The sequence below is a fragment of the Myzus persicae genome, unplaced genomic scaffold, assembly GCF_001856785.1.
Source record: "Myzus persicae strain clone G006 unplaced genomic scaffold, MPER_G0061.0, whole genome shotgun sequence".
In the NCBI taxonomy this organism is placed as follows: Eukaryota; Metazoa; Arthropoda; class Insecta; order Hemiptera; family Aphididae; genus Myzus; species Myzus persicae.
The window spans coordinates 47,772-69,143 of record NW_019100504.1 but is presented as its reverse complement, the minus strand read 5'-3'; the positions used below and the strand labels follow the sequence as shown (position 1 = coordinate 69,143).

Below are 21,372 nucleotides of genomic sequence, written 5' to 3'. Positions count from 1 at the left end.
TCTACCTTTTTCACTGATTATTTACATGTGTTCTTCATTCTCTAATGTTATTTGAATATAAAATATCATAGCTTTTTTACAATATACTTAAATATTAATTAATTATTGTGATTCCTATGTATACATAATATATAAATATTAATATATAGTAATATTTTAATTAAGATAGTGCCGTTTGTAAAGCTTAAAAATAATAAATGTTCAAATAAATTTATCACCACTACCAACTATTTTATTTGATAAAAAAATTATATTTTTATATCCCACGTGTAACTATTACATCTATATACCTATTTGAAAATAGTCGACAATTTATTATAAAATGTAATTTCTGATTCCTTAATTATGTAATGATAGATAAGGTGAGATAACTTGTACATTGTTATGAACATAATATTATTATCATTAAAAACAAGTTTTAATTAAGTTAATATGGTAAAAAGATAGATACAAGTAACTTACTACCAGTTTTGTTTTTATTAACTTTCTAATTTGGGTGGGCAAACATTTTCCAAAACATCAATTTTTTTATACAAATTATTTATTTATAGTTACATGTATTATTTAAAGTGCATTTAGCTATTTTTAATTTAAAATTGTATTGTTTTTTTGTAGATTTTCAATACATAGATTCAAAATAAATATATATAAATATTGTATTTCTAAAGTTCTACCAATCGCTCGGGGTAAATAATCTTTTAGCTCAAATATAGACTTTATATTAAATGTTAAGAGGTAAGTCAAAACTTAAAAAATAGCAAGTGTAAGTTATTCAATTTAATGTCTTTTATTATTCCTGAAGAATCTATAAACCCCATTAAATGGAAATTTGTCTAGATCCAGATGAATACTTCATATTAAACTGATCAGTAGCTATATTACATACATATTACAGTCGTGTTATAAATCAGTCCATAACAATGTATTTTTTTAATTTACTTCCTTATTTACATATTAGAAAAAACATAATCTTTGACTCGATTGAGAAATCGAGAAATTTCTTTATTGGCTGCATAATAACTAGTTGGCAGGACTGCTATGTGAGCTACCAAACTACTGCTGTAGCCTGTTGCAAACTAGCAGTAAATAAGTATAAATTGTTTTATTCTTATTGTTAACTCTTAGCTTTTCTCATATCAAGAATTGCAATTTGCAAAACAACAAACTAAAAAGCAATAGCCCAATAGCTAATATGAATAATAAATATTATAATACTGTAACTTATATAAAGGTCCACACTTCAAGGTTAGTGGTACTGCCAAGATGAAAAAATTGTTCCGCCATTTATAATTAAAGTATTAAACATCTGGTTGGTTTCTTTTACATTAATATGTATTATTGTACTATAAATACATCGCTATATTTATATTTATAAAATAATTTTATTTATCCCCTTTTTATGTGTGTCCCCCTATCTCTCATTTTTTATTATTATTACTATGTAGCCATGTAGGTTCCCCATTTACGTGTCTCCCCATAAATATTTTTAAATAAAATCTGTTCTCATCAGCTTAACACGAGTGTTACTCTCTTTGCGCTGCGATTCCCGGCGCCTCGAAAAGTATAACAATTGTGCGCAGCCGACCCAGATCCCGCATAACATACACTTTTTTCTGATACCGACCCGAGTGTAACTCGATCTCCTTCTGTGTCATATTGAATGAATTATATGTGTGTGTATTTGTCTCTTGTAACTGCGTATTTAATACGGCCTTTGCCTCGAAAAGTCTAGTTACTCGTACCGCGCCTTCGTGCTGGGCCAGCTTCCTGGAAATTGCACAAATTACCCAGAGGTAGAAGGTGGGGCCTAGGTTCGTATTAAACGTAGTTGGTATCTACTCAACCTGCCCGTAGCGCAATCTACGCTAAAAATACGTAAGGTGGTGGCACACCGTAAAAGCGGAGTCCCTCGGCCACTAGCTGGCCCAAACTGTGGTACAATACACGTTAAACATAGGGCGCATTACTTAAGAACTGTCCCCTCACACATACATGACCTGTCACTCACACTTGTGGTGTCACTCCACATCTGCACTCTGAGGAATTCAGCGACGAACAACCAGGGCATCCAGCCAGCAGACACCGGACCTCCATACCGGCTCAAGCCAGATCGCCGGCCCCTCCGACAGGCCAGATGTCACTACGACCCAGAGGACCCGTCCAAGACCCAACATAAGTCACGATGCCCAGACCCACGCAAATCCACTTACGCCGCCTACGAATACAGCAGCAGCCAGAGTACAGCCACGGCTCGAGGGAACAACGCTGCATTACTACTTCCCGCAGCCAACCACGATATCCTGCCCCCACGGAGACTGCTACGCGAAATTCCATGCGGAGGTATGGACTAACGCGAAGTAATCACTTGGCAGACACCTGAAGGCGATGCACACCGAGCCCGAGTCGATGACAGTGATCTGCGCTGGTTGCAGCGTAAGGCTTATTGGCATAAGGCCCGATAACCATCGATGCCCGGATTCGTCCAACCTAACCTAACCATTTAAGCTAACTATATAATAAGCTAAACGTCAACTGCCGAGCGTGAATTTTCCATGTTACGCACTAGTAAGACAGAGACAACAAATGGGTGTGTAGTCCTCTTCAGAAGTACAGGACAGTAATGACGACGGCTGTTACATTTCATGCTTCTTTCAAAACAAGCACACATCGAACGGTTTTACAAGCACTTTTACGCAAACAACCAGTTTTGTAAAAAATACTTTTGAAAAAGTATTAAGACATTAATACTAGTATTCGAATTAAAAGGTATTTTTAATATTTTTAAAATACTATTATAAAAATGTATTTTACAAGTGCGCACAAAGTATTTGAATACAAATACAAGTATTTTTTTAAATTGTATGCTATATAATATATATATGTATATTGTACAATTTATACATCAGTATAGGTATATTATAGTATTATGTTACAACTTACTTTTATACCATTCTATTTTAATATGGCCTTGACAATAACTAATAAGAAAGCATTTATCTTTGATACTCGTGGTATTAATGAATATGAAATTTAATTTTTGGAGTTCAGATTTACAGATTGAGCCGATGATGTACATAATATATGGTTTGATAACTATCAGTGCATAATATTAAACTTTGTATAATTATCTGTAACACAAGTAGGTATAAATAATATATTATTTTACATGTATAGGTACAAGTATGATTAAAAGTTAAATTACTCTTTAGAAAAAAATAATACCAACTGTAATTACAAAATAAATAATAACCGTTGCATTTATTAATAAATTATTAATATTATTATTTATTGATATTAGTTACAATCTATAGCAATTAACAGTATAGAATTAAGCAAAATAATATTTAAAAAAAATCAAAATATGCTAATCTTTACTAAATTTTGAATTACTTTATAATAGCATAGTTTTTTCAAAATTTGATTCGCATATTGTATTTCATAAAAACTTTTTTTAGAATGAAAGTATTATTTAATACATTAAATTTTATAAATATAATTGTATAAATTATAATCTATGAAACTATAAGTACGTAATCGTACGATTATTATTAGCTATTTAAAAATAACAATAATACAATAAATTATTCTTAGAAGTACCAACTATATAGTAATAATACATTATAGTATTATTGCCAATATTGTTTTAACAAAAACGATATTATTTTTATTGATGTCGATTTTTTGTTAAAAATAATAAATTAAAATTATTAAAACGGACTTTATGGTATTTAAATTTTGTTGAAAATACTTTTCAATAGTATTCAATACTACACAAAATTTCACAAAAAATTACATCTACACCAAAATTCTTTTATCTCCCACCTCTCATCACATACACTTCCTGACAATCCCCCTCGCCGCCTTATTAGATTCTGGTGTCGTGATCTTCTATGATTTAATATAAAATAAAAATAAATCAATAAATTATGTTTAATTTAAATCTGAAGGGTTCTATCATTGGATGGCTTCCCTTATCCTGTCATTCTGCCATTATATTATATTGTTTGTTGAACATATTATCACATTTACTTATTGTGTTTTTGAAATACAGATTGTAAATTTTCAAAAAAAAAAAGTATTCAAAATACTTAAAAAATACATTAAAAAAATTGTATTTAATACTTGTATTAGAATACTTAACAAGACTGCAAACAACTTAGGAACCTGATACAGATAGCTTTTAAGGAATATAATATAGGATATAGACTAATTTCCAAGAGTGTCCGGGTGTCGTGTGAATATGTGGGACGTGGGTAGTACTCAAGTAGGGATACGTATTGTAATCTACTTGATGTGTGTGATTGTAGTATAAAAAAATAACAGAAAGCTCATGTAAAAATTATTAATTAAGCGCTACATTGAATACTATGAGTTTTTTGGTAAAAAAATATCAATCATTTGAAAATTGTGTTAATTAAAGTTGTTATCCAATACAACTTCTAACAACATATTTGCTCTCGTCATGAAATATACTTGGAATCCACTTTCTTACAATTGTAAATTCATTTTTTGGTTCAATATTACTGTCAAATATGTTACTAAACAAATGAAAATGAAAGCAAATTTACTGTATACTTATATTAAAAACTTAATATATATATATATTTTTTAATATGACATGTATTGATAAGTAATGAAATATTGATACTACATATGCATAACAGTTTAGTAGTACTAATAGGTATGTAATGATGTGACGCTTAACACCAATTTCAAGAAATACAAATTAAATACATAACTACTACCCATGTATAAAACTCATCTGTATGATATAATGTACAAATAATAATACAAAATCTAAAAAGTAGGATGATTTGAAAAAAAATACATAACATTTTATTGTATCTGGTAGGTAGACTGTTTTATTTGAGTAAGACTTCGTTGTGAAAAAAATTATAAGGTTGTCAAATTGAAGAGATCGCTTCATTAAAAAGTGACCAAAATGTTGACATTTCACGAATAATATTGCGAAAAATCTGTTTCCTTTGACTTAAAATATTAACCACCAGGTGTCACCAGTCGTACGGTGTGCATAATATGATTGTATACAAGTATTTTTTTTGCCGGTCGAACAGGGTCCTCGAATATTATAGACTATACTACTATAGTTACGGTCGGTGTGAAGGCTCGCCGCGGTGGTGGAGGTAAATTATATTGTGTCCGGCTGCATTTTACCACGACCGCCAAGCCAATAGCATTTTTAAACGTGTGCGGACCCTAAAATACGGTATGAAGTAATAACGTTTTGGAATTCAGTAATTACGTAGGTGGTAGGTCACAGAATTTTCGTGTCCTCCGAAGTACGGTTCTCGACCATGTGCAGTCCATGTACTATTTTTTTTTTCCGGTGAAATACGTGGGTCGGACGCACTCCAAAGCAGTGCAATAATCGCAGCACGAAACGGGCGGCCAGGTTATTGCAATGGCCTGCGGGTCGAGGCAGTTTTTGTTTTCACCACATTAGTGTGTTCTCGGCGTAAGAAGTGCAGTATACCATCGAACCACGAACATCTCTGTTCCGGCATCGGTAAATCGGCTAAAGAGAGAAATAAGACAATATACAATTCGAGTGAGAATGCTGATGTACTCGAAATTTAGTCGAAAGGAAAATTATTTTACGGAAACGAAGCAATAACAACCAACACTATTACCATTGATTACATAGTGCTTTAAATGATGGTTGTGCCAATGCTATAATAATTACTAATAATTACGATTTACGGCTTGGATATCAAAACAGCCGTTATTTGAAAGCGTCAACAAGAAACGAATTAGATCTTGTTCGTTATCCACTTAGGATTTTAGGAATGTCAAAATTAATTATTAATGAAATCAATTATTAAGTCATGGTCTTGAGCACAATACTTCGGCTATGGCTTATGAGCACGGATCGGGAAATCATGCGATTTCGAAGGACATCCGGAATTTGTTCCGATTTTATTCGGTATTATTGATGTGGACGAGCCCGGTCACTGTCGTTCCGGTGTATCGGCCGACGGTCGACAGATGGCGTTCGCGGGCACGGTCGTTTAACGACGCGATTTTTACGCGGTCGCCGGGCGTGCTGGGCATATACCGCGTACTCGGGTGTTAGCGCTCGGGCGTCCCGACGACACCTAAAACAAGCTGAGCCGGACTTGCGGCTGCCCGACCGATTTGTGACTTTGCGTCCACACTGGGGTAAATGGTGTTATTCGGAAACTACACAGCGTCGCGGTCAGCTGAATCGCATATAGGGAACCGAAAGCCGTCTCGGTAGGCACTCCGGTTCCCTTTCAAATCGAAAAAATCTTTCGCCTTTTACTAAAGATTTCCGTGGAGGGGAGCACTCAAAGGAGTCTAGAAAAGGAATTTTTTTAATAGCCTGATCATCTGGTCGGGCTTCTTTCACCTCATATCACCGAATATAGACGTTGAACTGTTAATGAATAGTAGTTCTACGACGCGCAAGGGGTCCTGGTCTGCGGACTGAACTTCACGTTCGTCGATCATTTTACGTGTATACACGGCAACAATTAGTTCGTCGCCGTGTATAGTAATCAACCCTGCTCTCTCGATCGGCGGTACATTCGTAGTATTTTTTTTTATTTTACCCATGTTTAAGGAAAATACACAGAAATATAAAAATTACTTATATATCTGTGGGAAAATACAATGCGAATAATTTTCTTCTTTTCCACGATAATAATTATTATAATAACTATTATAGTAATAATTATTTATTCTATAATCTTAATATTTGAATTCTATCTGAAAAATGATTAATAGAATATAATTAAAACTGCCTTCAAGATAATATTAATTATTAAACATAACATTTAATGCACTATTTGCAGTTATGTGATTACCAATTTTACGATCTATAGATCTTTCACAGATATATAGATTATATTATAATATACTATAATATAGATATCTGTGAGATCTTTATACCCACTTTATCAGAAAGTGATAACTGATAAGAGGCAGTTTCTGGAATATTGAGTATTATTATTCTTATTTCTTTACAGACATTGTATTATTAAGATTGATCTTTTTAGTTTTTTTTATATCGATTAAACGTTTGTCAATTATGAAGAAGTTTAATATATTATTCCGACCACAAATATTTCAAAAGTACAATTTGATGTTTAATAAAACAATGTTTATCCGGTCAACGGAAAAACCAAATGCAGAATCAATTACAAGACCTAACATATCTCAACCATATTCTAAGTTTTTTGTCTTAGATTTTGAAGCTACTTGCGACAATGGGGCTCATATACTAAAACCTCAGGTTCATTTTTATTTTAAGCTTAAATGTAACAATTGTATTAGGTAGACTTAATTATTATTTTGTCAAAAGAAAAAATGGATGTAATCACTTTTAAATATAACTGGACTTTCCTCAAGGATTAATATTCAATTAAAAATATCTTACAGAAGGAATATAATATTGATAATAAACTAATTAACAAATATTACATACAATATGTGTAGAAATTAATTTGCTTGTTTTATCATGGGCAAGTTAGAAGTGGGATATTTAAATCTAATAATTATTATCAACTGTCTTCGTCCATTGTCTAATGGTTTGATTCCTTCCTCTAAACATTTTGATTACAAACGATACATTCTTTTAAATTTTCATCAGTGATTTGTCATTTCTCTACTTAAATAAACCCGTTAATAGTATGATTTCCAATATGAAAATATATGAAATTGTTACACTTCATTTGTTCAAGCTTTTGCTGTATTCAATTGCTAAACACTTATACCCATATCATACTAAAAATGTATTTAAATAATTTTAATACTTCCTAAATGTTTGTTCAGAATCATAAATAATTATTCACAGTGAATTTATAATTATCTATTCATTACATATAGGTAAAAATTATGTAAAATTAAGAAACGTTATAATAACATATTGTTTTGAGTTATCATATTAACATTTTTATTTACATATCTTTTAACTAGGTAACATAATATTAATAGTTATCAATATATTTGTTTCAGGAAATAATTGAATTTCCGTGTATACTAGTAGAATTTAATACAGCCAAAGGAGGTTTTGAAGTAGTATCGTGTTTTCATTCATATGTTAAACCTATAATTCATACAGTGCTGACAGAATATTGTACACAGTTGACGGGTATTACACAAGTATAGTATTTCTAAAGCAATTCTACTACTGTTAAGTTTTGTAATTCTATTTGTTGGAATTACTGTTTAAATTTTAAACTAATTAATTAATTACTAATTGACTTATTGCTAGATTACCAATTAATAGTACATCATTTAAAATAACTATTTATTTTCATTAATAATACAAATATTAAGATTTAACCTATAATTTTTGTCAATTGATGATATATTTATATATATTACAGTTAAAGTGTTGAATCAGTTAGTTTATGAAATAACTAGGTAATTTATAAAATAACTAAAGCTTGTAAGTAATGTATATAATTTATAGTGACAATTTGTAAATAATAAAATATCATGATAAATAAATATACTTCTAACATTTTCAACCATTTAATATAACATATTAAATTAGATAATGTTGACGTCCTTTTATTTTTTATTTATTTCATACCTACCTACACATTATAATTACAGGAGTGTTATTACAACTATATTTTCGATCCCAGTTCACAGTATGTTCAGAAAATTTGTTAGCTGTAGAAGCTGTTCCAAATAAAAGTATTGTGATGTGTTTGTACAAAAAAAGAGGTATTGTGCAACTCACTCTAAATGCCATAATAGCCTTACACCAACAAATAAATAAATGATATAACTATAATTAATTCAGTAAAATAAAACATTTTAATATATATTTTAAATTTTAATGTATTTTATACTTCAATGGATATCAAACTGAAATTGTATAGAATAACTAGATATTCTATGAAATAACTAGTTAAAGTACAATTTCCATGTATTAATTCATACTTTAACTAACATTTGTAGGTAATTCATGAACTACCTAGTTATTTCATAAAATAACGGAATTCAACACTTTAGCTGTAACATATACAATTTATACAATATGAGTGATGAAAAATATAAAATATAATAATATAATATGTTTCATATAATCTTTGTGTTATATATTATATTAGTATATGACCTTTATGTTCATAGGTTTACTTACTTTTGTTATATAAAATCGTAGGCCGGATTAGAGGATTGTTGGGAGACTTGTCATGAACCCAAAAATGTTTAAAATATTGTAATTATACTTTATTATTTTTCATAAGTCATGAATGGAATTACATATAGAAATGTTAAAGAAAAATAATGTTATGTAAATTACCTAAGTATATTTAAAAATATTTTTTATTTATACCATATAATATTAAAACCATATGTACATAAATAAAATTATGTGTTAATTTATGCTGGTATGTGAAAAAAAATGATTAATATATTGGTTGACTTAAATATAGTGGACCAATCATAGGCTACTCAGTTGTGTTTAGAGCACCATTAGCAACCTGATATAAGATATATAATTCATACAGTTATTTTGTTTTCACATATAAAATTATATTTGATATTAGAGTTAATTGACTTATTATCAAACTTGTCAATTTTTTAGTATTTTAATTTTCAAGCAAGTATGAATATGTGAAATATCACAAATTAAAAAAGATCATATCTTAAAATAAATATAGAAAATTAATATTTGGTGTAGAAGCTGATTCTTAAGCACAGATGGCCTTACCTAAATGTTTAATAATTGGTAAATTCACTTAAATATCAAAACTAACTACACACTATGGAAACTAGTGAATGGAAATTCTGCTATGTTGTATGTGCGTAAGCCGGACACAACAAATGCATGGGTAGCGTACTCTTAAGTGTACAGTTATTGCTCGCATATAATATAAATGGCATAAAGTGATTTTGTTCTTCGTACCTATGCATAATAATCAAGAATCTCTATAATCAAAAATTTTAATGATATTTTCTTTGAATTCTACAGTAACACAGAGAACTTAAGCTAACCTAACTTCTTAACATTTTGATGACTGACATATAAAACATGTTCGAAAATTGGTGCTAAACTATTTGCAAATATGTAAGGATTTTGGGTTTAGATTTTAGATATTATACATTTATAAACAGTATCAAATATTCAACTTTAAATTACAATCCTTAATGTGAGGTGTAGGCTACTAAATATTGTTTGCCCTAAGACCAGATAATACAAATCTGGCCTTGTAAGAACACACAAAATATAAAGATTGATGCATTATGATATTATTTATACATATTGTACAAAAAATAAAATTTACTTGTATAAAATTGACACAATGAAAAATAAATATTAAGGTATATTTATAAAATTTTACTTGTTTTTTTATTAATTTACTTAAAATTATTTTAACAATAGAGCATTTAATTATTAAAAAAAAAATAATGCTATAACATAACAATTGTACGAATATATTTATTATTCAATTTTTTGAAAATATTCTGTTTATGTTTATGAATATTAGGATGTGGTCAGCAATAGCCCACCATTTGATGAGGTTTTCTTCAATTTTTGTAATTGGCATAATGATCACACTAATAATGATATAGAAAAATCCATCATTGTAACTTCAGGAAACTGGGACATAGGCAATATATTTATTGAGCAATGTAAATTGTTTCCTTCAACAATCAAAATTCCAGAGTTTATGTGTACTTGGATAAACATTAAAAAGGTATTTCAATGTTCTTAACTAATTATAAATTTAAAAATAATTGTTTATTGTTGTAATTATTTTAATAGTTATTTGCTTTAACAATGGGACAATATCCGTTAGGTATAAAAAGTATGCTTAAGACAACTAATTCAAAACAATTTGGTAATATCCACAGTGGAATTGGTAATATTTATTTAAAATGAATATCAATAAAGAATATAGTTCTTATTATTTGTATTTATTGTTTATAGATGATTGTGTTAACATTATTACCATTATGAATCAACTATCACAGAGAGGTTGTGTATTTCAAGCTACTAATAAATTAATCAGTGTTTAAAAAGTGTCTTGTATGATGTATAGTATACCATTATAAGTAAAATCAAAATAAATAATAGGAATTTAAATTATTTTGTATATAATTTTATTAATATTAATCAATTATGGATGAATTCAAGTGCTCAACAATTAGATTTTTTGTATACACTTAAAGGTGAGTAATTCATAGTTCTTAGTTTTTAAGTTTTATAAATAGTATAAGGCGGGCTAGGTATGAAATTATAAATCGGAAACTTGAAAAATATTATGTTCTTACTGAAGTTTCAATATTTTCAGACCTTATTCACTAATACATATTTAAATGAAATTATTATTTGTTCAATATAATTTAGTTAGTTTATGGACATAGCGATAAAAGTTTATTATATAATTTATTCATATACATTTTCGATACATTTTGATAAGTATATGATATTAATATAATTTGTAATTTTATGTAATTTACTAATCATTATATTTAGTGAGAAATTCAAACTGTAAATAAACTATATATAAATAACAATAGTCAATAGCCAAATTTTCCCACACTGCGATTAATATTTAAAAAGACAATAAATACATATGCATATAAATATAATTTTCATACAGTTTGATTCACATTATCACAAAAGTTCTCATTACCAACATTATTCATTGATCATTATTATTTTTTTAATTACACACAATTTCAATAGATACTATATAAACGTATTATTTTTTTTTTTATCAGTTACTCTATTAAACCAGTAAAATATTTATTAGTTTGCAAATTTTATTTTTGAAGTAAAATATTGTAAGTTATTTATTTTTTCATCATAGCAATCTCATTGCCACTTATCGTCATAACTGTTATAAATAAGTACCAATGATTTTGCTTATAAATGTATATTTTTGTTTAAATTCATAGTTAAATAATGGATAATACCCAAGGTAAATGGCCTGAACATGTAGGCATACTGGCTTTAGAGATAGTAGTACCATCTAAATGTGTGAACCAGACTGACCTCGAGCTGCACGATGGTGTATCTAAAGGCAAATATACAATCGGTCTGGGCCAGGAGCGTATGGCATTTTGTTCAGACCGTGAAGATGTCGTCTCGTTGTGTCTAACTGCAGTAAGTTTGTTGATGCACCGTACAAGAACAAGTATGTATATATATTTTTATGCCAATGTTAATGTGTCTAATGATTTTATATTGTAAATTTAAATACAAATAAGGTTATTCAAATATTGGACGACTTGAAGTGGGAACCGAAACACCCGTAGACAAGTCCAAAAGTATCAAATCCATGTTAATGCGTTTATTTGACAACTGTAACAATGTTGAAGGCGTAGATTCAACCAATGCATGTTATGGGGGCACCGCTGCACTTTTCAACTCAATAGCATGGTTGGAGTCCAGTGCTTGGGACGGTACATACCTACTTATAATATAGGAATTGTGAATTTATTAATTACTATCATGGGTTAAGACTTTTTGCATTTTCATACTTATTAGGAAATGTAATTTATTTTTGAGTTCACTGTTATTATAATTTATATGTAGTTAAACAGCTGTAAATAAGAAACAAATTTAAAGTTTTATTTTGTAATTAACAATAAGAAATTAAGAATAGTTCAAGTCTTAAAAATTAAAAAAAAAGAAATGATTAGAAATCAGTAATGAGGTTTTCATTAATATTATTTAGTGTTGCCTGTGTGATACCTATTTATAACATAAACATAAAAACTTAACATTGTTGCATGATCAAAAGCTTACATTTTGATGTTTTATTAAAAGTATGTGGTCATTTTTAGAAGTATATTAAATCCTCATCTTGAATTCATTCTTCATAGGTCATGAATCAAAACTAATAAAATATGTTTAAACGTTATGTCGTAATCGACTTATGTACACCTGTTTGTAGGACGGCTTGCTATTGTTGTTGCTGCAGACGTTGCGACATATGCTCGTGGTGCAGCAAGGCCAACGGGTGGTGCAGGCGCAGTGGCGATGCTACTTGGACCCAACGCTCCCTTGGTGTTAGATAGAGGTTCTTAGATAGAACCGTATAATTATTTTCTTGCAATCATAACATTGTTTTTTTTTTCACATTCTCTAAACTTCATAAAATCGCAGAACTGAGAGCTTCACATATGACCGACACGTATGACTTTTACAAAGGAGACATGGGCACAAATTATCCAACAGTGGATGGAAAAGTATCAATCCGGTGTTATTTTGACGCTCTTTACAACTGTTATTATCTGTACCGAAAGAGGTTTTTGAAGAAATTCTCTGACACAGACAAGGGCAAATCAAATAATCTGAGTAATAGCTTAATAAGATACTAGTACAATTTTTATTTTTACCCATTCTGTAAAGATAGAGTAAACTCAGATTTCCTGCTGTAACTCACCGATACCAATTGATTTCATTCATGTGTAAGATAAAATTTTATAGGCCCTAAGAGTGTATTACAACACTTTGACGCCATTGTGTTTCATTCGCCCTATGGAAAACTTGTGAGGAAAGCATTTACCTGGTTAACGCTTCACGACGTGCAGCTAGACTCTAAATGTTATGCGAATGAATCCGATCTGTTGAAATATGTGTAAGCATTTAATGTGAGATAACTAAAACCTGATTTTTGATTGGGAACAATTAACAATCAATTGTGCATTATTACTATATATTTACCGATTTTTTTTAATTATTAAAATATGTAACTATTTATGATTTTTATTATTGATTTAAAAAAGTATTGTTGGTTCAGCTTTTAAAAACATGGTATTTCAATATAACAGATCAAATGTGTGATTGTATGGTAAAGGTGCATAATTAACCTTCAATTTGCTATTGAAATATTAATATATGAAATATATGCCTGTTAGAAACTCAGATATCAGTGTCAGTATGTTATCTGATTTGGATGTTATAAATAATACAGAAAAACTGTTTAAAAAACTCACTGAGCCAACTCAAAAATTACCCAAAAATATCGGAAACATGTACACAGCATCAATATTTAGTGGGCTGATTTCCTACTTGCTTAGGTAATTATACGCCATAGGATTTTGATTGTTTTTTTTTTTTACAATTTTGCCATAAAATGGACACATTAATGTGCGTTGTAATTTATGTGTTAAATACATTTAATTATAGTAAACCTACCAATGAAATGGTTGGAAAACGAATAGCAATGTTTTCATTTGGTTCCGGCATGTGTTCTTCATTTTATTCAATTACTATACGCCCAGGAGCAAAACTAGAGACTCTTATTGATTTATTGCAACACGTTCCTGTGATGTTAGAAAATAGAAAATGTACATCGACTGTTGAATTTGAAAATACATTAACAAACCGGGAGTTAGCTTACAACAAAGGTAGTATATCTATTAAAGTTCAACAAAGTTATTACTTATTATTTTCATGAAGATATCTGAATAATAGTAATAGTTATTCATGACTTAAGTCTATAAATTAAATTATTTTAATTTGTTTGTAGCACCTTTTGAACCTACTTCAAATGTTGACAGTTTGTTTCCCGATTCGTGGTACTTGACTCATATTGATAGTACCTTTAAACGATACTACGCACAAAAGAAATAACCAACTAAGTAATAGAAGTACCAGATATTTTTAATGTTTTTACATGATAAGATAAATATAAAAGTCTTATGTATTTAATATTGATTCAAGGATTTTTTTTTGTTTTCATCAATTCTTTTGAAATTGTTAATGAGGTCTTGTATTTCATTGGCAGAATATTTCTGAAAAATATTCAACATTTTTAACATTTTAATTGTAAATTTAAATGGTAGAAAATAATTTTTAAGAATAGAATAAAAATAAAAAGTAATGGACATTTTAAAATTACAAAATAAACTAATTTTGTTTTTATTTGTAGGTATTTAAATACCCAGAAATATTTACTTTGTAAGCTCATAGATCATAAATTCATAGTTCCTAAGGTGTAAAATATGAATGGTAACATAACAAAATATTAAGTTGATGAATTAAGATACAAATTTAAAAATATAGGCACTTTAATAGTTACTCTAAAAAACTGGAGAAGTTGCTCTGATTACTCTGTTCCACGAGTTATCCCCCACTATCAAAACTGGTTCCCCTTTGACAGCGTGCCACATAGGGAACCGATTTGGATTGGGCTACGGTGTGTTTTCTCGTGGAATAAAGTACTGTAAATTTTGAGTGTACCTTCATTGTGAAAGACATAAGTACCAAGTTACAATGAACAGGGTGTCAGCCTCTATGTCTGAGAATATTTTATAATTTATCTATACTATTAGGAGGTCTAATATTTGCCAAAAACATCACATATATGGTATTATAGTAATTTTTACAATATTATTTCATATAATATGTAGTTTTATTATTACTTGATAACTTATGTTATTGTAGACGTACAAAACGGTTAAATGAATGGATTCATGATATCTTAAAATTAGTCAAAATACTTTATTATACATTTTATATTTTAAGTAATATAAAATAATAATACATGTGATGTCAAAAACTTTTGAGTTCCACAGTAAATATTTTGTGAGTTATAACAAGGTTAACTATAATCATTAGAGAAAAATTGACAAATCATCAATAAATCAAAAAAAAAATTTGAATGTCGAATATATCAATGAGAACCAAAATAATTTGCTAATATAAATATTAATAATAAACAGTGCTATTTTGTATGATTTAATGAATATAATTTCTCTTGACACTAATGCAAAGCTAAAAACAATGATAGTTATGCCTTATGAGTTATAATAATGGGACAAATTTTGTACTTGCCTTTATAGAACTAAAAAAAAGCACTTAAGATTTTAATAAGCATCTAACTATATTTAAAAGAACCCACAAAATTTGCATATAAGACAGGATTTTATTTTGTTTTATTATTATTTAATACACGAGTATAGTTATATACCAGGTTACAGTAAGTTTAAGATTTTAAATTGTAATTAAATGCATAAAAATATAATACAAAAATAAATAAAAAATAAAAAATGCAAATGATAAAAATAGTGCCAAGTTGGTAACTCTCTGCTGTACATTAAGTGTCTAGAAAAGTTACTGTAATAGATGTGTTAAATTTGAATTTAATGATAAAAAATTACTGTATAAAAAAATACTATACCCACATCATTCTACGGAACATTGGTACTGACTTATAACTTATAAGTAGGATTTGTAATTTACGGCAATATAAATGATAAAATAAAACACTTAAGAGGATACCACACGGGTCCGTCTTACAAACATACAACATGACAAATTGTAAGTACACAATAATACGTTTTACTCCGTAATTTTTAAAACTAGTATGAATTACAAATACTACTTATAACGTTTTAAGGCAGATCTCAAAGAATGTTATACATATTATTAATTTTAAGTAAGTTATGACCATTTTTAAGCTCTACATTTCTACTTAAAATTAAAATAAAAAACTTATGAGCAAAAATAGCAATTTAAATGTATTACGTTCCCAAATAAGACATGGAAAAAAAATATTAATTTATTTTGATTCTAACTGTTAATCATTTTGTAGTAAAGGTACAACCACATATTTTGAAAAAATATCTTAAGAAAGTTGTAGACAGTTCAAACTCACAACATTCAAAAATTACATTTACCTCCACCAATATTATCATTGAGTATGTCATACATAAAAATTATCCAGGATACTGGAGTTTTCAAAATGTCATAATTTTTTCAAGCTCTAATTGATTTGTAGTTTGTACCTCAAGTATGTGCAAAACTATTGTAATTAAATGATATTATTTTGTTACAAAATACAAAAAAAAAAAATCAGAAATCATACTTTTCTAATAGCACAGAAATGAAATAGTTCATTTATAATTTTCCAACAAAAAAAAAAAACCATTTGTCTTAAATCCAAACCCTACTTAAAAGTTAATAATGGCTACTACCTAATAGGTATTGTATGAAATATTGTAATAATATTAATATTCCAATATTTATTATACAATATATGAGATTTTTTCCGGAAAAAATTAGTTTAACCTACCATATTACTAATTGAAATGTATAATAAAATATCCTTAAAAATATAGGTTCACTGTCTCCGTTCAGAATTGTTTTAAGCAAGCAAAGATTTATCATTAAATTCTAATTTAAAACATCCATTATAGCAAATTTCTTAATTACAAGCTACACTTGACAATCTACACCTACTATACAGCAGAACAAACAGCTTCCCCATTTTTTTTTAAAAATGTTGTGAGCTTATGCTAAGATTAATGGTCTGAATTTGTACCCGGGCTAAATTCCTTTAAGCTACAGTACTGTGAAAAATCCTTGAACTGTGAGAATGTCAAATATTTATTTGATTCATAATTTTGTATTAAATTTGGTAATATTATAGGACTAATTATTAACACATAACATTACTACCATAATATGTGCATTATAAACTCATTGATATTATTGGTATTTTATAAAACAGTAGATAATTTACCGATTTTTTTGGTAATACTCTTGGTTTCATTTCTTTTCTTATAAAATTATCTTCCGAAGCAAGTTTTTTCTGAAAAATAATTATAATGAATTATGAAATGATACATAAACAAATTATAAGTATTATCCATAAACTTATTTTTTGTAATTTTACTCAAAAAACAAATTTAAATCTAGCATCTTCTATGTGTGTTATTAATTGTTTGTCTTCAACAATTTATGTGAATCTTAGTCGGTGCTATGCACAGATAATAAAGAATAGATGGGATCATCAAAATTATATAAATAACTGAGAACTGCACATTAGAGATATTGTGAGAATTATGTCAACTTATACACAGTTACACAGTATAGCCTGTCTCGGCTACAATTATGCATGTATACCATTATTAAATTTACTTCTGGATACAATTAAACATTATTTATACAGTCACATAATTTACTATAAACTAGCCTGTAAGAAATCATTACCATGTTCTATTCCGTGTATCCAAACGTATTTGGCGTACACTGAATGGTACAAAGTCGGGAATGCCGGCAGTCTACATGTGCGAAACAGTTATGTTTTCTCGTGAGCATAATGAATTAGCCTACCCGATAACTGCCATTTTCAAGTATAACACCAAAATAAACTATGTCAATATGTATTCAAGAAAATACTATTTAATCTATAAAATATAATAACAAATTTACCTGTGTAATAAGATCATCGGTCTTTAAATTGTGTCTTATAATTCCTGTATCTTTATCAACAGAAAAAGTATTTGATAACGAGTAATTTTCATTGATATTTAATAAAATATTCTCCAGTTTTAATACATGATCTTCTAAGGATTTTAGTTTGTGATAAATATCAATGTTACTTTGACCATCACTTTTAATATTTAATACTGTTTCTATGTTTGATATTCTTTCATGCACATCTGGTTTTAATCCAACAGAATTTATATTATTTGATAAATTGTAACTGTTTACGCTAGCTGGATCCAAACCACCATTATTCAGTGGTCCTACATTATTATACACTTTCGTCTCTGAAATTTTTTTAAAATTTAATTTATATGAAATAAAAAGAGTATAAAAAATGCTTTACTTTTTACAAAGCATTCAGATCCTTTCTGACGTTTCGCTTCTATTGTATTACACGTTCTAGAAGCACCAGAATAATTCCTGCTAGATATTGAGTTACAATAAACCCTGGTATTTCTGTCATGATTTTCATCTCTCTTTCTCTTTAAGAAATTTTCAATCCTACTGTTGACCTATCATAAAAATATTGATTTTACATTAACACGTTCGCTGCGGCTTGATTTTTGTATACCCATTCCCCGGTGCTGGTCAAATTTACGTGTTTTTTTTTTTATGACGCCTATTGGCGTCATCAGCGTCATTGAATAATTTTTTAGCCAGACGCTGTTTGACGCCATCGGGCGTCATCGTATAAATATATAAATAAAAATAATTATCATTCAAATACTTTAATATTTTATTACAATATTGGTTATAAATGGTTTCGTACAAATGCGCTTTGGTCGAGATGGACCAGATTCATTTAATTCATTACTCATATTGTAAAAAAATAAGAATAAAATACGTCAATTAAATTGTCAAATAACGGATAGTAAAAATTACGTATTTTACTGTCGATCACACGCGAACAACTTATAAAATAATGTTAAAATAACATGAAATAATAATATAAAAGTATTCCCCGTTCAAGTCTTATCGTAGTCGTTAAAATAGAAAAATTGAGATACGGATTGCGCACACATATACAGTAATATGTACTGAACAACGCTGGCGAAAAAAAAAAGGTTAAACCGCAACGCTGACAAAATTAAAAATAGTTGAAAATAAATGTATAAATGACGCCTTAAGGCGTCATCCGCACATGGGAAACGATAGAAATGACGCCTCAAGGCGTCATCCCGCAGCGAACGTGTTAATACCTATAATTTTTCAATTGTTTGCTGTTATAATATCAAGGGTTGTGTGAATATGAAACTTACCGCAGCAATAGGTTTATATATTTGAATTTCATTAGAATCAAATGTTATTTCGTTGTCGTTCTCCATAGTTTTCAATTCAGTAGGCTGAACATATAAATCCATACACTTGATGTACTTATGTGTTTGGTGTATCCTCAGCTGTACACAGATGTGTATATACGAGCACATCCATTATCCATATGGTAATTTACTAATACTAAAGATAATATATTCAATATCGTTTAAGTTTATATGACTGCAAAGTCATACGATTAATGTGATCGTAGTTAAATGCTACATCAAATTTGTAATTCTTAATTATAACGTTATACCTCAATAAATAAAACGATAAATTACACGGTAGAAGCGAAGTTATCAATATCGATATCTATATTAAAAAATATACAATTTAAATTATATGCACGAAATATTAATGTACAGATTACAGGGAAAATGTATTATTTATGAGTGGAACCGAGCCATTGATAAGAATGGTGGACCACAGTCTGGAAACGACACTGTTTTGCGGGGTGAAGGGGGGTTAACCACGAAATGTTATAGAACAGCATTGAACTCTGTATGATAACATATAGAGTTCAATGTAGAACAGGCGGAGTGCGGGGTATTTTCCTTTGAAGCATCACAGAATAAAATAATGAATAGCATCACCATGATATAACAATCATAATTCATATAGCTAGTTATATCATGAGCATTACTATCTTACGCTATGTCTGACGCGGCGAAAAACAAAACAGCCTGTATTTCGTCGCTCGCTCGCGCGACGAACAGCATGGTCATAATAGAATTCGCTCGCGTTCGCCGCGGAACTAGAACACTTTATAGTTTATCACGAATCACAATATGCTCCAGTCCTCAATGCCACCACTAAAATACTAAAACTGCCTATTGAGTTCCTAGTGCCTACTGCCTACTGCCTAGCGCTCATCCAAATTTCAAATTACAAATACAAGCTACAATAAATACTATATGGCAATACTGCGATGAATTGACATGAGGAGGGCTAAACCTGTTAGTCGATTTTCACTTGTACGAGTTGTGCCATTTCTCAAGTAGGACTTCAATCTTTTTTGCGTTTAAAATGATATTTCCGATGATGCTGTTGATGCCGGTAAAGTTATTAATATTGACATCAAGGCATCAAGCACCATATATTTGGAAAAAAATCAAAGAATACTTAATTGAAAGTATCAATAGCAGACTGGACATTCATTCTGAGGAACTTCTTCCATTTTTCTTTTCATACTTTAAATTCTGATTCAAATAGGTATTTTGTAGCTGGGTAAAACATGTTTATAAAAGTCTACACATTTCATAAAATCATGAGAGCTAGGTTTAAATTTGTTGAGGAGATTTGGAATCAACTTTTGTAGTACAGAAATAACTTCATTGTGTTTAGAAAATCGTTCTATAAATTTATTTTTCTAATAATCGATAAATGATATAAATATTGTTCATTTATAATACTGTTTCGGTGATTCAGCTTACCTTTTATTATTACGAGACAATTGATACCCAGTTATTCGCTGTATTTGAATAGTATCATGCAATATATTCAATTTTTCTTAGACTTCTAAAAGCATTGTTTGAAATTTTTTATCGGTATTTATGTGATTATAAGATAAAACTTAAATAAAATATTCAACATTTTCACTACATTCAGATAAATCACAATTTACTTTTTATAGTGCATTGCATTATGGCAATGTAAATGCGAAAACTTTTCCTATGACATTTTACAAATTGAGAAATAATATAAATATAAAATAGATAAATAGAAATAAATCATTATCTTAATTACCTAGTACTACCTATTCCATATAAATTAAGTGAACAACTATTTTTATTTATACTCCTCGCCTGCAATTTTCATTTTTG

The 21,372-nt window shown here is 29.0% G+C and overlaps 3 protein-coding genes across 4 annotated transcripts; 2 read left to right on the top strand and 1 right to left on the bottom strand.

Moving 5' to 3' along the window:
- The first annotated feature begins 6,962 nt into the window (after window positions 1-6,962).
- LOC111028396 (ERI1 exoribonuclease 3-like) lies at window positions 6,963-11,092 on the top strand. The gene is made up of 5 exons (XM_022307027.1): window positions 6,963-7,276; window positions 7,999-8,145; window positions 10,491-10,700; window positions 10,769-10,865; window positions 10,934-11,092. The coding sequence occupies exons 1-5, from the start codon at window positions 7,073-7,075 to the stop codon at window positions 11,020-11,022; spliced, it is 747 nt and encodes a 248-aa protein (XP_022162719.1). The 5' UTR covers window positions 6,963-7,072; the 3' UTR covers window positions 11,023-11,092.
- LOC111028372 (hydroxymethylglutaryl-CoA synthase 1-like) lies at window positions 11,071-14,671 on the top strand. 2 transcript variants are annotated; one of them, XM_022306998.1, is made up of 9 exons: window positions 11,071-11,175; window positions 11,908-12,146; window positions 12,220-12,414; window positions 12,909-13,034; window positions 13,121-13,312; window positions 13,445-13,595; window positions 13,876-14,037; window positions 14,147-14,367; window positions 14,490-14,671. In XM_022306998.1, exons 2-9 carry the CDS (start codon window positions 11,915-11,917, stop codon window positions 14,591-14,593), a joined length of 1,383 nt encoding a protein of 460 aa, XP_022162690.1. In that variant the 5' UTR covers window positions 11,071-11,175; window positions 11,908-11,914; the 3' UTR covers window positions 14,594-14,671. The 2 variants fall into 2 exon arrangements, with proteins under 2 accessions (XP_022162690.1, XP_022162697.1); XM_022307005.1 differs by lacking the exon at window positions 11,071-11,175 and having other exon boundaries at window positions 11,745-12,146.
- Window positions 14,599-19,957, bottom strand: LOC111028387 (MAP3K12-binding inhibitory protein 1-like). Its single transcript, XM_022307017.1, has 5 exons — window positions 19,495-19,957; window positions 18,579-18,747; window positions 18,179-18,519; window positions 17,487-17,555; window positions 14,599-14,754 (listed from the first exon to the last, which is right to left on the bottom strand). The coding sequence occupies exons 1-5, from the start codon at window positions 19,660-19,662 to the stop codon at window positions 14,668-14,670; spliced, it is 834 nt and encodes a 277-aa protein (XP_022162709.1). The 5' UTR covers window positions 19,663-19,957; the 3' UTR covers window positions 14,599-14,667.
- Window positions 19,958-21,372: the final 1,415 nt, after the last annotated feature.

Coding starts and splice junctions, on each gene's coding strand:
- LOC111028372 (XM_022306998.1), top strand. CDS start 11,915: ATGGATAATACCCAAGGTAAATGGCCTGAACATGTAGGCATACTGGCT. Junction 13,313..13,444: donor GGGCAAATCAAATAATCTGA/GTAATAGCTTAA, acceptor AAAATTTTATAG/GCCCTAAGAGTGTATTACAA. Junction 14,368..14,489: donor GGAGTTAGCTTACAACAAAG/GTAGTATATCTA, acceptor ATTTGTTTGTAG/CACCTTTTGAACCTACTTCA.
- LOC111028387 (XM_022307017.1), bottom strand. CDS start 19,662: ATGTGCTCGTATATACACATCTGTGTACAGCTGAGGATACACCAAACA. Junction 18,748..19,494: donor TATATAAACCTATTGCTGCG/GTAAGTTTCATA, acceptor TTTTTATGATAG/GTCAACAGTAGGATTGAAAA. Junction 14,755..17,486: donor GAGTATTACCAAAAAAATCG/GTAAATTATCTA, acceptor AATATTTTTCAG/AAATATTCTGCCAATGAAAT.
- LOC111028396 (XM_022307027.1), top strand. CDS start 7,073: ATGAAGAAGTTTAATATATTATTCCGACCACAAATATTTCAAAAGTAC. Junction 7,277..7,998: donor CTCATATACTAAAACCTCAG/GTTCATTTTTAT, acceptor TATTTGTTTCAG/GAAATAATTGAATTTCCGTG. Junction 10,701..10,768: donor CTTGGATAAACATTAAAAAG/GTATTTCAATGT, acceptor TTATTTTAATAG/TTATTTGCTTTAACAATGGG.